The 15,481-nt window shown below is 39.7% G+C and overlaps 1 protein-coding gene across 3 annotated transcripts in view; it reads right to left on the reverse strand.

The window, feature by feature from the left end:
* Positions 1-15,481, reverse strand: part of agla (amylo-alpha-1,6-glucosidase and 4-alpha-glucanotransferase a) — a 124,342-nt gene that overhangs the window by 93,116 nt on the left and 15,745 nt on the right. For all 3 annotated transcript variants that reach the window (XM_088311278.1, XM_088311277.1, XM_088311279.1), the window contains exons 5-7: positions 11,709-11,912; positions 3,188-3,369; positions 1,767-1,878 (exon numbers count right to left, since the gene is read on the reverse strand). In XM_088311278.1, coding sequence (XP_088167404.1) covers positions 1,767-1,878; positions 3,188-3,369; positions 11,709-11,912 — 498 coding nt within the window. The remainder of the gene's footprint in view (positions 1-1,766; positions 1,879-3,187; positions 3,370-11,708; positions 11,913-15,481) is intronic.

Here is a 15,481-nt window from a genome sequence, read left to right on the forward strand (position 1 = left end):
TATATAACACAACAGGTTCTCAGCAGTTTCAGTCAGTCTCATTGCTGTGCAGCTCCTCAAAAAAGATGGAAAACATTTGCGAAAGCTTGAACAGTGCAAGCAGACATGTTAGTGGCTAACATGACTAACAGTTAGCCCAAGCATCCACAATCCATTCACAAATTGCGGCGTAACTCACAGAGTTTAGTTTAAGTTTAGTTTAAGGCATTTAAATGCACTTTATGCTCGTGAAAATATGGTATATGCTTTTATAAAGTACAATATTATAGATAGCTAACTTACTTATTAAAAACAAAATCATAAAAATGTTCAGTTTTTTTTAGGGGGAGGCTGGAACCAATTAATGGCATTTCTATTCATTTCACTAATTTATTTGAGATAGGAACGTTTTGAATTACGAACATGGTCATGTAGTAAATCAACCTTGTGTCTCATGGCGCCACAGTACTGTATATTTATATATTTTTTTATAATGATAATATAAATAAAATGATCCTAAAATACAAATTATAGTAACACTGAAGATCTACTTTTTGAGTAATACCAACGGCTACAACTATTTTAAGCATACATTGATTAGTTTATTTTAACTCTACCCACCCAGATTCATAATTAGACCCATAGCAACACGCTTAACAACAAAAATTCATGTGTTTGGCAATCTCCTGTAATCGTTGGTGATCGATGTCATTTAAATTAGGCAGAGTCGCCACTCAGCCAATTTAGTGCATTGGTGATTGTCAATTGTTGACACGTTTTCTGCAAAATGACTTGGTGCTGTGTTGCAATATATTGTTCACATTCAGGCCAACCGTTGTTGGAGAGGCCAAAAAATAAGAATATGGCACTTAAATGGAACAGATTACTACTTTATACTTGATCTTTAACTACATACTACAAATCTTGTCTGTCAGGTTATAAAGAAATGCTTCCCTTCAAAAGTATGGGACAGAAAAGTTAGGCCAATTCTTTCATTTTTCCTGCAACTCAAAACATTTGTTTTGACATTGAAAGATGAACACGAGACAGATCAAAACATCAACAATATTTCCAGATACTGTATTCACTTTGCGGATCCAGGGGATTGCCAGGACAGACATTTTCCCAACGGGATTTGAACATAACCACCTGTACTCCTAAATGCTACATTTCCACCTAAACAATCATAACACGTTAAACAGGAAGAAACTTTACCAAATATCATTATGAAAAGCAAGGAGAGGAGCGAATTTACAAAAGCAGAATCAGTTCTGCTAACTTAGCCATTTAGTTGTTGTACATATGTATTATTTTTCAAAATGACAACTGAATTTAATTCTAGCTAACAAACTGACATGAGAAAGCAACTTTTCAATAGAATAACGTTTATATGTTGCAAAGAAAGACTTGACCAGAGCTATGTGCATTCAAGTGCCACAAATGTTTTCAAGAGGTTGCCTTGCCTCACCTCCACAACTGTACATTAGAAAAGAGGATGAGCGAAAAAGGCTGTGTGCATGCAAGGGATTATATACTGATTGCTTGTTTGAATAGGAAATGCTCCACATAACACCAAGCAATCATGTATTCCAATACTGAGTGGAATAGTTCATAGAAAAAGGAAACACATTATAAGCAATACTTTGGATCTCTTGTCTCATATTCATGTTTTGATGTCAAACCCAAATGGCTTCAATCTCCAGAATAAGGATTTGGGTTTCCTGTTTCAATGCTTCTGAAAGAGAGTGTGTATACACTGTATATCTCAGCTGAAAAGTTGTACAAACCATTTTGTAAGAGAGTTCTGAACTGCTCCACAGCATTGTCCACTTTGACCTGGTAGAACTCCCACAGTTTGATCTGAGGATACACGTCCTGCCACAGCACACTCCGGATATCCTAATAAAACACACACACACACGCAAACACACGCACGGACACAAACACATTGACAAAAGGCATTTTTAGTCAATTTTAAAATCCAAATTATCCTTGCCATTGTATAGGTAAAACTAATTTCATGCTTTCAGTGGTCAAACAATATACAGTTGGAACTTGAGTCAGTTCGCTAATCAAAAAGGTAGAAGATCGAAGCAATGCATACCACTGAAATAAATGGAAACAGAATTACTTCATTACAGCCTCTGAATAAAAAAAATAAATAATTGTAGATATACTTGGGAGGCCATTTTCAAGAGGGACCTTTCAAGAAAAGCTAGATTGTCCAACACTCACTCAAGTAATGCCTAAGTGTGTTTCTGTATATTATTTCTCCAGCCATTGTGTCATAAATTATGGTGTTATGAGAGGTGTTTATTCAAGTTTATCCTGAAGGCCTGCTGCATGTGAAATGCACGGTTCTTTCCCAGGCATGTTCTGGCACGCAGTAATTAACCTCAGCTGAACCCGAAGTGACTTACTCTGTATTCCTGAGATTATTTTTAGGAACTATAGAAAATGGAAGCAAGATCCCTTTTTCCTGGATAGAGTTACTAGAGATACAGATTCTAGCAGGCACCTGTCAGAATTTGTTCACCCCCAGTCCAAATTCTGGAGTTAATCTCTGGTAATGCTCTGCCAGGCCTTTACTGCAACGGCAACATTTTAACTTCTTTTGTCTTTCGCAAGTGAAATGCAAACCGAATTAAATTCAGGTAAGCAGATATAATTCTAATTTAAAGGACTAAAAAGACATCCAGATGCCTCAAATTTCCTGACCTGAACTATCCCAAACGTTACAACAAACACAGAAGCTGTTTCTTTTTGGAGTGGGCATGCATGGGCTCATGCGCATTTATGGAACACATACAGACATGAAGCCTGAAACACCATATGCAGTCAGCGGACGCGCGCCTTAAGACCCTTCTCCCCCAATCACTCAATTTAAACAGTAAGTTCTACGAAGAGTCTGGGTGGTTCAGAACTTCTGTACAGATGATGGAAGTCATATGAACGGTCAATGCTGCAGAAATATGAAAATTCCTCTGACTTAATGCTTTTTGTGCTCTTAAATGCACAGTCAACTATGGATCTTATATAGACAAGTTCATTCAATCAACTGAATTTACAACAGGTTGACTCCAATTAAACTGTAGAAACACGGGATGACTACTGAAGTGCTATTTTCCCAGTTGTCTGAACAGTCCATGATCCTTTTGAAGTTTGACAACAGTCTAAAACAAAGTGTAAAAAGCAGTGGTGCGCTTACATTCATTTGATTTTTATTGGTGATATTTGCAGAAAGCCCAATGTCCTTGTAGCGTCCGTCTATGATTCTAGTGGTTAAATGCCAGATAGCTCTGTCCAAGACCCAGGCTGGACGAAGATGGGGAGAGTTCACCAGGTTGTAACCGCATTCTGGATGTTCGCGGATCCACTTGCTATTAGCAGCTGCAAACAGAAAAATATACTGTGATGAAAATCACAACCAAAGAAAGAAATCCATTTGAAACTTTTACGCGTAATTAATCAGTGTCTGGTGTGAGCACTGTTTGCCACACAAAGTGCAAAATCTTTCTAAAGTCATAGGGGCCTGTTTTTGTCCCCAGTGCAAGTGTGTGGACTTTTCTTTTCTATTTTCCTAGACTTTTCACAGGTAGAAATGGTCATAAAGGAGGTGTTTGCCTCGTTGTGCACCATTGTGGGATGAAATGTAGCCCACTACCAGCCAATCGTAGCGGATCCTCTCATTTGCATAAAATCAGGGCGGTATTAGCACATGCAGTGCTTGAGGGCTTGACATTGCGTTAGCAAAAATAGACTCGCTGGGGTCCGTGCATGTCAATGGTGCGCAGTGCGTTTATATCGGTTAACTGCAAGATCTCCCTTGCGGATGATGTAGTCGGCCGCGCATTTGACGTGGGCAATTGGAGGCACCCACAACCGTGTGTAAGCATGTTGGGTTGTTGGCCCACTCCACTTCAATATTTGTTCTATGTTGCTGTACATATATCAGCAGCTACTGGAACAGATTTTCATATTTAATCATCCAGAATAAACTAAACAAACATAGGCAATTGGTGGTCACACCGGATAATGAGTTTTGCATATTTTAGAGCTTATTGTGGACAACCTAAGGCACAATTGTGCAAGAACCCCGCTGCCTAATCTGCATCATGATCTACCACGCCTTCGAGTTGGATAGATTTTTGCAAAAGAGAGGTGCCCATATTTTGATAGATTTGAAAACAATATTTGAGAGAAATGGGCCTTTGGTGTGCATACAAATGTGGATGTAGATGAGGGGTTAGGGAGTGTTGTTGAGCTCAATGAATTATGGGTTTGTGAATCCATTTGAAAATCTTATGTGAGCTGTTTAAATAAACTTGTCTTGAGACATACCGGGCGATAAGAGTAACTCTCAACTTTTAACTACTTGTAATTTATTTATGAACTATTCCTCTGACAAGAAATTAATATGTTAAGAACGAGCATAGCAATGAGGTTCATTTAAAATTCGCTACATCAGCTTCTCAAAGTCAATTAAAACCACTTCAACTGATTTCAAGACAAAAGGTTTTGGGATAACTTGTTACATTTGAACCAAGTATTTACATTTGATAACTTCTCATTTAAGAGTAGTACAAGCTGATCAATATCTTTATGTGATATAAATAGATTTGTGTCATCTGCAAAAAGAATTTCATGAATATTGTGCGAACAGAAACCAAAATCATTAATATACACAATAAATAAAAGGGGGCCCAGAATGGATCCCTGGGGAACTCCAAATGTGATGTTTTCCAGTCCTGAGTTTTCCCCATTTACATTTACATATTGTAGTCTATCCTGAAGATAGTCCTTGAACCACTGTAGTGCTATACCCCTGACACCATAATGCTCCAACTTCCCAAGTAAAGTAGAGTGATCAATCGTATCAAATGCCTTTGTGAGATCGAGAAAAACGCCAATACCAATTTCTCCCTTCTCAAAAGCATCGTTTACTTTCTCAAGCAAATCCAAAGTGGCCATGCATGTATTGCTCTGTTCCCTGAAGCCATACTGTGAAGAAACCAGTATATTTTGTTTTTTTAAGTAGGCTACCAGTCTCAAGTGGATTGCTCTTTCTAGTACTTTGGAAAGGGTTGGTAATATTGATATGGGCCTATAATTTTGCATTTCATTTATGTTCCCAGACTTATATACTGGTATTATTTTTGTCACCATTTGCTTTGGAACAACGCCGAGCTGGAGAGATAAATTTATTATATGAGCAAGTGGCTCAGCTATTACATGCACAATAGTTTTAAGAATCTGTTAGGTTGAAGATATATTTTATCCCATATTTTACTCTATTAGTATTGCAAAAGAATTGTTCCACAGCGTGACCTATGTTTGACCATATGGATGAGAAGACTTCAAGAGAAGCGGATGCCTGAAGACTGGATCAACGTCTGCAACATCAAAGGAGGTGTGCCGAGACACACCTCTGAAACAAAAGGACTGAGACTTTAGTGCCAGAGCACTAAAAGGCATATCTGCCTTTTCAATCAGTAGATGACTGCCATTGATGTCTGTCTTTCCTCTTGTGTCTGAAATGTTTACATGTTTCTGCTGGTGCTCCCCCCTTCATTCCTTAGTGCAAATACATTGTATTGTTAGGGACTTCCCTAATAAAATAGAGGGCTCGGCGGAGTGTGCTCCAGAACGAAGTTGGAGATGTAACTGAGCACACCTCTGTTCGTTCTCCTAGCAAGTAAAAGATCAACTCTTCTCTTCCTTTCATTCATTTTGCCTATGTTCAGTGAATGCTTAGGTGATTGAACCTGACAGAATCTTACTACTAATACCATCAGCACCAGTTGTGTGTGAACATTTCATCTTGTATATAATATTGGTTATTTCTATTTGACAAGTAGAAGTAAAATAGCATGAGTTGGGTTAATTCTTCTTTAGATAATATTTGTAATGTGAGCCTCCTGTTGTAGAAATTTGTTTTGATAGATTTTTTCCAACAGAGGCAAAAATAAATTTTAAAATTGTCTGATAATTATCTGCCTTAGTCGTTTTATTTGATTGGGTCTGCATTATGGCGTCAGGAAAAACTGGTGATTTTGCATTTCAGCCAATTACCTCATTCAACACCTTCCAAGATTTCTTCTGATCGCCAGAAGCATTTTTAAATCGGTCAGAAAAATAGTTTTGCTTACTAACTCGTATTAGATTTGTTCATTTATTTTTATATCTTGTGTATTTGCATTTATTTATATTATTTTGACTTTTTTTTATACTGTTTATAAAGCTTAGTCTTCTTTTGAATAGACTGTAGAATTCCTTTTGTAATCCAGGGATTTTTTATTTCATTTTGTTTTATTATCCTTTCTGGAATAGTTTCATTAATAGAAGCTCTTATTTCAAGAGTTAGGTAGTCAAATGCCTTGTTTGGATCATTAGAACAATAAATAGCAGCCCAGTTTTTTGTTTGGAGATGTTGAGTTAGGTTTTTAAGGGTTTTGTCAGTTAGAATCTGGACTTTTCTCTTGGTACATGGGACAAATGGCCTTTTGGTCCAGTTCATAAGAAACACAATGGGATAATGATCTGTTATATCTGAATATAATACACCAGATTTACCTCCAGAGTTTTGTATATTGGTAATAATATTGTCAATAATGGGCCCACTTTTCTCTGTAACTCGGGTATATTTATCAATAGTTGCATAAAAGGATGAGGAGAACAGAATATTTTGAAAATCCATTCCTATTGTATCCTTATTTGATATGTTGATATTAAAGTCTCCCATAATAATGCAGTTTTTATTTGTCTGATTTAGAAGATGGAGAAGACTTTCAAGGTGAGCTCTAAATGTACCATAGTCAGAATTGGGTGGCCGGTCTATTGCTCCGATAATGAGACTTTTCCCCTTTGCCATTTTTATTTCGAGAAATAATGAATCAGAGTAACCATCATCAATAGTCATATCATTTCGCACTTTTACTCAGTCATTTGAATTTACATAAAGACAAACCCCCCCTACCTATTTTACCAATTCTATTCTTGTAATGCAATGTATATCCATCTAGGTTATAAATATCTATATATGTTTGGTCATTCATCCAAGTTTTGCTACATGCAATAACATAAAAATGTGTAGCTGTAGTAGCAAGCAACAAAACCAGCTCATCATGTTGTTTTTTAAGACTTCGTATAATTTAGGTGCATGACTGAAAATGAAAAATCATTTTGTTTTAGATCTTCAGGGTTATAGTATTCACAGGTACAATTTGTAGCGGCATGATGGTACTGTTCAAATTCATTATACTCTCTACTACAATTTATATCAATTGATCCCATACCTTTTTATATATATATAAATATATATATATTATTATTATTATTTTTTTTTTTTACCCTATTCAGAACATTACAATTAATTGAGCCTAGGACCTTACTATTGTTTATTTGAGCACCATGTGAATTAAGATAAAAATATAAAAATAAAATTACACAAAACATAACCTCTAACTACCACTCAAAACTTAGTTGTTGTCATACTCTCCATATATTGTTTCGCCATATAACAAGGAAAGTTTAGCCCATAATATACAATATCACAGTTCAATCAGTTCTGAGGGGCAAATGAGCACTCAACACCGGTGACAATATTCACAGAGACATAGGCTACTCTACCAGTTACGGGATGGTTAAGAGGAAAGCTTCAGCCTCGTTCGGATCCTTAAATGTCTTCAGTACTCCATTTGCTTTGAAGGACAGGATCGCATGATATGCCATTCTGAAGTGAGTACCGTATTTTCCGGGCCATAGGGCGCTCTTTAAAGTCCCTAATCTTCCCCAAAACAAACAAAGCGCCATGTAAAGCGACGCGCCCATTATATGGACTAAGCATCACTCGCGACCATCAACCCTTTTACTCATTGGGCTGTTCAGAGTGCATGTTAGCACACTCTGCTGGACAAAGTATGAGTCATCTATGCTTCTAATTGACCGTGACTTATACATTATCTGACTATGGTGTTTTGGAGATGGTGTAGGAGAAAGCTGGACAAAAGGGCAGCTGTCCACAATGTTGTAGTCTGTCTTATCATTTATGTTATTGAAAGCAAGAAACGTCCCAGGTTTAGACAACAGACTGCAAAAAGCACAAAGCACAACAGCACATCTCTCTAAACAGCCATGCACATCTCTCTAAACAGCCATGTGATTGGCTGAGTCTGAGTGGCTCCCAAGAAGCCATTGCTGTAATTGGCTAAGGCTGAGTGGCTCCCAAGAAGCCATTGCTATAATCTTTTTGTGTTATTTTTATTTCTTTTGGGTATATAGATGGCATGAGAGATACATGTTTTGTGTTAATCTTATTTCTTTGTTTCATTGTTTGCTTGTATGCTGAGGTTTTTTTGGTTTTAATTTGAAACCGTGACTCTAAGGAGTGTGGTGACCAGTGAAGTCCCTCCTCTAACGTTGTCTAGTAGACTATTGCCAAGACACCTTTTATTGGTTAGAGTCATTGTTATTGGCAATGATTCCTAATAGTTTCATGATATCTGTCATTGAAATGGGGTGATATCTCTGGCAAAGATCCCTTAGGGGATTGAGTCCTGGTGAGCAGGCATCAGTTAGCGCGAGCAGCTGAGCTAGCGCGAGCAGCTGAACTAGCGCGAGCAGCTGAGCTAGCGCGAGCAGCTCAGCTAGCGCCTTATAGTGCTGCGCGCCTAGTACATGCATTAAATACGGAAATAGCACCCTCAACTGGTGTTCCGCCCTTTGATGCAGCGCTTCTTATGGCCGTAAAAATACAGCATTTTTTTATGAGTTTCGCGCACACGGTATTGAAGGCTCGCCTCGCAGCCCGGACATCAGGTGGAATGTCACGGGTAATTCGCAATGGTCTCCCCTCATGCTGAAGATTCCCAAGGCATTTCACAACCGCAAACACCATGGAGACATCTCGAGAGCGCTGAAGTTTCACCACAACGGGGCGTGGACAACCATCACCAGGTATTCCAAAAGCCCGATGGGCACTCTCGATGGCCACAGACGCGACAGGTAGCTGCAGTAGATTGGGAATAAACCCCTCGAAAAACTCAACCGGGTCTCCCCCTTCAATTGACTCGTTTAGGTTTAACAGCCTTCTTTTGTCTTTGTCGACATTCCAGGTCAGTTACTTTGGCCCGGAGATCCTTGTTAGTTTTCTCCAAAGCATCGATTTGCTTTTTTATCGGAACCATATCGTCCTCCGAGCGAGAAACGCGTGTTTCAGCCTCCATTCGGCGTGCAACAAGTGCCGCTGTAGTGGCAACGGCATCGTCAATGCGCTTCACCATGTCATCCATTTTCGCTTCGAGCTTCCCCATTGTCTCATTCACAGATTTTAGAATACTCTGCCCTTGCTCGGCCACTGCTGCTGAAATACTTTTAAGCAAAGTCTCCGTTATTGGAACAGCGGTAGTTGAGGGACTAGCATGAGCATTTGCACCGTCGTTACCAAAGTTGGGACAGGCGTTAAGATGAGGCGTGGCATTGCACAATTCTGCTGCATCGCGGTCCTTGTTTGATTGCTTTAATTGTTTTGGAGGCATTGTGAGGAAAGTCTTTAGTTAGCTGCTTGGAGTTCAGGCTTTAGTGCGGTGGTTTGGCGATTTAATAGCTTTAGGCAAAGTTTTGAGTGGAGAGAGTTACTGCCGTCTTACTCACGCGCCGCCATGATCACGTGACTGCCAAAACATGCACCGCGGAGGGTGCTTGTTAGCGGCTTCACTGGTACGTACCCCGCCTCCGTCCCGATGGAGCTCTTGTGCGCTGCTGCTACGGGCCGTTTCGTCCAGTGCGTGTCCGCAGAGGGCGCTTGTTAGCAGCTTCACTGCTACGTACCCCCGCCTCCGTCCCGATGGAGCTCTCCTGTGCTGCTGCTATGGGCCGCTTTGCCCAGTGCGTGTCTGCGAAGGGTGCACGGCCCGTGCCGTACGCGTCCGCGGAGGGTGCTTGTTAGCGGCTTCACTACTACGTACGCCCGCCTCCCAAGCGACGGAGGCCTCGTGTGCTTGCGTTACAGGCGTTTCATCCCGTGCGTGTCCGGGGAGGGTGCTTGTTAGCGGCTTCACTGCTACGTACGCCCGCCTCCCATCCGATGGGGGTCTAGTGTGCTAGAGCTTCGGGCCGTTTCGTCCCGTGCGTGTCCGGGGAGGGTGCTTGTTAGTGGCTTAACTATTCAGCAAGCCTGCCTCACTCCTCCGGAGCTCCCGTGTGATGGAACTGAGGGACGTTTCTTCAAGTCGGCCGGTAAGACCACCTTACGCCACCCGTTTTTTTTTGTTTGTTTTGAGTCACGCTAGCTCAGCGGCGAATGCGTAAGCCTCAGGTTGTATTGCCTCAATGGAAGGGATTTTGTGACGAGTAGGGCAGTGATAGGTCGAATTTGCTCCGTTGTTTTTTTGGGGGATCGATAATTTATCGATACCTAGTTTCAATATCGCAATGTACATCGCAGCCTCCCCCAAAATTGCAATGTAAGTTTTTTCCAATATCGTGCAGCCCTATTCCAGACCATACCTAGGCCTGATTCTGCATTATTACAGGAGTAATACAAGCATCTTCTCCCGCCCAGTAGTTACAGTTGTGACATTTGACAATCCTACTGATGTGGAATAACTTTTCATCACTCCAGAGATCAGATCAATCTTCATAACAAGCCAACATCACCTCTCCACACACCAAATGAATGAGTCAGTCTTCAGCTCTTCTCTTCCTCCCATGGGATTCTGTCCATAACTTGATACACTTCAAGACAACAAACGGGCCGTTGGTGGAGCAGCCAGTGCACACTTCAATCTGACTGTTCAGAAACTCAGAACGTACTTCAAACGTGCCGTTCGGTTATTCAGAGTCCACCCTTCGGTTATTCAGAAACCACCAAAAACGAAGTGCCAGTGCACGCTCAAGGCGCTCCAAAAGGGGAATACGCAAAACAGACAAAAACAGTTCTAGCACGAGCTTCTGATTGTTTTAGAACATAGGCTGTGTTCAGACAACAGTGGGAGCCCGATAATAGGTCATTTTGTTACCATCAGCACTCACATCAGCAATAAATATGAGGGAGCTAGTTCAACTAGAAGTTACAGTTGTTAAAGTTTGTTCAGGTATGAATAAATTGACACTGAAAGTTTCTGAAACAACTCCAAAGACTTGTTTCTGAAAGCATGGCTGTTGTTTTGATTAAGATAATACAAGATGTGCAAAACAAAACTAAACACTAGAAAAGTTATAAGTTTAACATTCTATAAAATGAGATATTGGAGCTCAAATCAGAACTCATGGTGATATAGAGAGTGCAATGTTTCAGAATGATTGCAATGGAATTAATTCAAAAAATATATACAATAGTTTCACTTTTATATGACTCTTTTTGGGACTAAAATTATTTCTATGACCGTAATTAATTAGAATATTTGGAGACAAGCAATTTTATAAAAATGCCTTCAACGGAAGGCTTTAAATATGGTCCAACATACCTTACCTGTATGTTTACAATTGTTTGCATCATGTTTAACCAAATCCATTTACATTCAAGAAGGTAACTCTCGAGAATGTAGATTTTGACAATGATATGCCCACCTTTTCCAGAGTATTCTGGACTTTGGGAAGAACCATCAATGGATTCATTATATAATAAAATCCTTGTGATTGTGTATCGAGGCAATATCACAAAAACTGTGACTGTGTACTTCTGGACCTAACTTTATGGAACACGCATCAAAACAGATTCAGTTACCTACCAGTGTGGTTGTACACAACATCAGTAATACAGAGTACGTTCCATTCTTTCTTCAACTTCTCCACTAGTGCCCCCACATCTGTCCAGCTATAGTTTTGACCATCTGGGCTGAACTCAGGGCTTAAGGTTAGCTGGTCTGCCAAGGAGTAACATGACCTGGATACGCCGAGCGTCTGCAAAGGCGTGAAATGGATCATGTTGTACCCTAGGATATGAGATAAACATGCATTATTCACGTATCACATGGTACAGCTTGATTGCCACACTTCTGAAAAAAAAAACAGCCACAAAAATAAATAAATAAAAAAACAACAGAGATGATAAATGTGTATTCAAGGTAACAACAACAGCAAGTCACTGCCCCCAAAAACATTGGAAAGGGAGGCCAGTTTCTTTATTTTGGCTGTAAATTGAACAAATTTAGTTTTGACATCAAAAGATGAGTACTGAGCTCCGGTAATAAATTAAACTCGCTTTATAGGCACACAGAAGCGAGGTTTTACTAACGTATTCTAACGCAGCGGAAGCGGCCATCTTTTACATTGGGTTAGCTTTGGTGCTACATACGTATTGTGTTTCACTCACTCGGTTTGACTAATCAAATTATACTCAATACAACCGTTACACTAACGTAAAAAGTTTGGTTATTCTTGGTTTGGGTGGTCATGCTTCGAGAGCGACACAGATATTTACATCGTAATGTTGCTGCTCATTGCACATTGCCACAAGTGCAATAAACCAGGGACTATGTTACCATGCAGTGAATTAACCTTTCAAAAACCTTTTCTAAACCAAATATTTGGTCATATAAACATGTATCGGAATATATCCATTGAACAGCAAATTTGTTTGTGTTCTGTGCATGCTCGTCCCTTGTTCCTTTAAGCCAGTCCTTCTCAATTATTTACTGTCACGCCCCCCCTACCAAGAAGAAAATGATTCGCGCCCCCACCACCATTTCTTTTCTTTCTTTGTATATTGATGTTATATTGTCAATAAAATATCCCTATACAATGCTAAATTGATTAGAAAAATAATTTAGAGAAATATTATTGTGAAGATCTCGAAATTCAGTACTCTGTATGATATGTAAATATTGATGAGATGATAAATATTTACTATAGGTTTTTTTTTAACTTTATTAGCATTAACAAACCAAACACAGTTATTAATGCGTACATAATACAGAAAAGACAAAAGAAGAGCCAGGGGGATTTTAAACAAAAATTCTATATAAATAACATAAAGCAACAGTTTTAATATGCTTACTTAACGTTTTTTTTCATTTTATTTGTCGTTACTATACGTTTGACATCGAACCTCTTCGTCATGATGACGTCAGCCATTTCCGTGTTCCTCTTATTTTATGTTTAGATACGCAATGGTTGCAATATAACATTTCTGTTCATAGCTGCTGGCTCACTGCCCAAACGCGGTTCGAGTCAGACTTCTGTTAAAAGTCGAGCAAACATCAAAGCAATTAATTTTAGCGATTAGCACGCTTAGCGCCTCCTTGCTCGCCTCCTCGTTTTGAACGCTACTTGTGAGTGGAGTCGTTTATTTGCTATCACGTAGCTTGTTGCTTCTGCTGTCCACGGACTTACATATAGTTCAAATGAAGTCTGTTCTGCTGCAGCGTAAGATAGCTTGGCGCAAAGCATTTAAGTAGCGGCAAAATAAATCACTTCCGGGACAACGAGCGACAGGGCAACGCTTTTTTTAAAATCAGCATTGCGTGACTACTGCGTGAACTAGGGGCACAAACAGCTTTGACAAGCTCAAACTCGCGTTGTCTGAGATCGTATTTTTTGGTCCCAAAACGATGCGTTATTCAGCCGTACTACGGCGGAAAAAAAGCATGTTCCCCACGGTCCCACGCACCCCACTCAACATCGCACTATTTAAGCATCACTGCTTTAACCAGAGGTAAACAAACTGTCACGTTGAGGTAGAGTTTGAGGAGGACCCAAATGCAGGGAAGCAAGGATTGGGTAACTTAAATGGTGTTTAATTGAAAATAAAAAGGCAAGCAAGGCACTGGGAGCAACAAAAAGATGAAAAAAAGCAAAATAACAAGGATCAACAAAACAAGGGCTAGAAAAGAACTAAACACTATGACTGTTACTGTGACTATGACTGAGAAAACTGAAAATCTCTAAGAACCGGATGACAGACAATTAATAGGAGACAGCACATAGCAAGTGACTGGAACAACAACGAGGACAGCGACAGCAACAATGCAACCGGAACTGAAAGCAACCAGGGAAGTAAATACAAACATTAACGAGACAACTAGGAGCACCTGGACAAGACACAAAGGGTTGGAGGGAGCTGATTGGTTAACACGAGGGAGTGAGACGACAAGCACAGGTGAACACAATCAGAGCACAAGACAAACACTAAACAAGGAAAAACTCGAAACTAAATACTAAATCAAAAACAACAAATACAGATCATGACACAAACATGTCAAAACTCAAACACAGCACAGAACCACACTGGAGCGAAGAGGAAACAGATATCTTTGTCGGTGTGGTGAAAGACATGACTCAAATGTCTTTTATTGATGTAGAAAGTAAGAAGCAAAAATGAATTAGAATTAGAATTAGAAATCCCTTTATTGTCATTGTACTCAAGTGTGCAACGAGATTAGATGGCTCCCCTCTCCAGAGCAATACAACAATAATACAGACAAATATATAAATTAGATAAATAAATAAGAGAGTGCAATTGAATTTAGTACTGAACGCCATACGTCAACGTCATAAGGTGGCTGTGTGTAGATCAGTATATTGGATTATAACTACCATGTATAGAGGAGTAACTTTGTCTGCTCACGCATATCAACGGGTTATTTGGAATGTTGTCACAGGAATATTTACCTTAACCCGAATGGCGGCGGCAAGTAAATGTAATCATTGAAATGTCTGGGTGAAACACTAGCAAGGTTCTCGGTCCTATGTCTTTTTTATTTCAGTTATTTAATTTATTTAAACCAAATGGCAAATGACATTTCTAAGGAGAAATTGAACACTGAGAATTTACAAACAACATAACATTTAAGACCAAGACATCAAAATTCAAAAGCTTTTCAAGACTTTGAACGGTATTATGTCCAAATTCATGCATTAAATGCCTTTTTAAGACTCCAAAGGAAACCAGAAATATAATAGCATATACAAATACAAAATACTTTGAATCAAAACATTCTGATAATGGACCTGGCTAAATACCAAAGCGGGCAGTATGTACTTTCTCCTGTAATGTAGGGTTTAAGAGGTTAACTTGGCCTGATTAAAACTAAACAATCCACATCTTCGCTGATGAACCACTTTGTTGTTTTGAATCTTGATTTCTTTGTTCTCCAGGACATTTCCAAATGATTGCAATTGCAATGGGCAATGTTTGTGCACTGGCTGATTGAGCGGTACCGAATGAGTATCAGGGCACTGACCAAGAATTTAACCCGCATATCCATGAAAGGCAGAAAGAAGCATGCGCGACCAGTGATTCTCAAATAGTGGGGCGCGCATTAGGTCACGCAATACTAATTGAAAAAAAAAAGCGTCGCCCTGTCGCTCGTTGTCCCGGAAGTGATTTATTTCGCCGCTACTTAAATGCTCTGTGCCAGGCTATCTTACGCCGCAGCAGAACGGACTTTATTTAAACTATATGTAAGTCCGTGCACAGCAGCAGCAACCAGCTACGTGATGGTGTAGTGCAGGCATCACCAAATGGCGGACTGCGGTCCGGATCCAGACCGCGCGATGGTTC

This window comes from Idiotropiscis lumnitzeri, chromosome 12, assembly GCF_059441095.1.
Source record: "Idiotropiscis lumnitzeri isolate Australia: NSW breed Sydney's pygmy pipehorse chromosome 12, RoL_Ilum_1.0, whole genome shotgun sequence".
NCBI lineage: Eukaryota > Metazoa > Chordata > Actinopteri > Syngnathiformes > Syngnathidae > Idiotropiscis > Idiotropiscis lumnitzeri.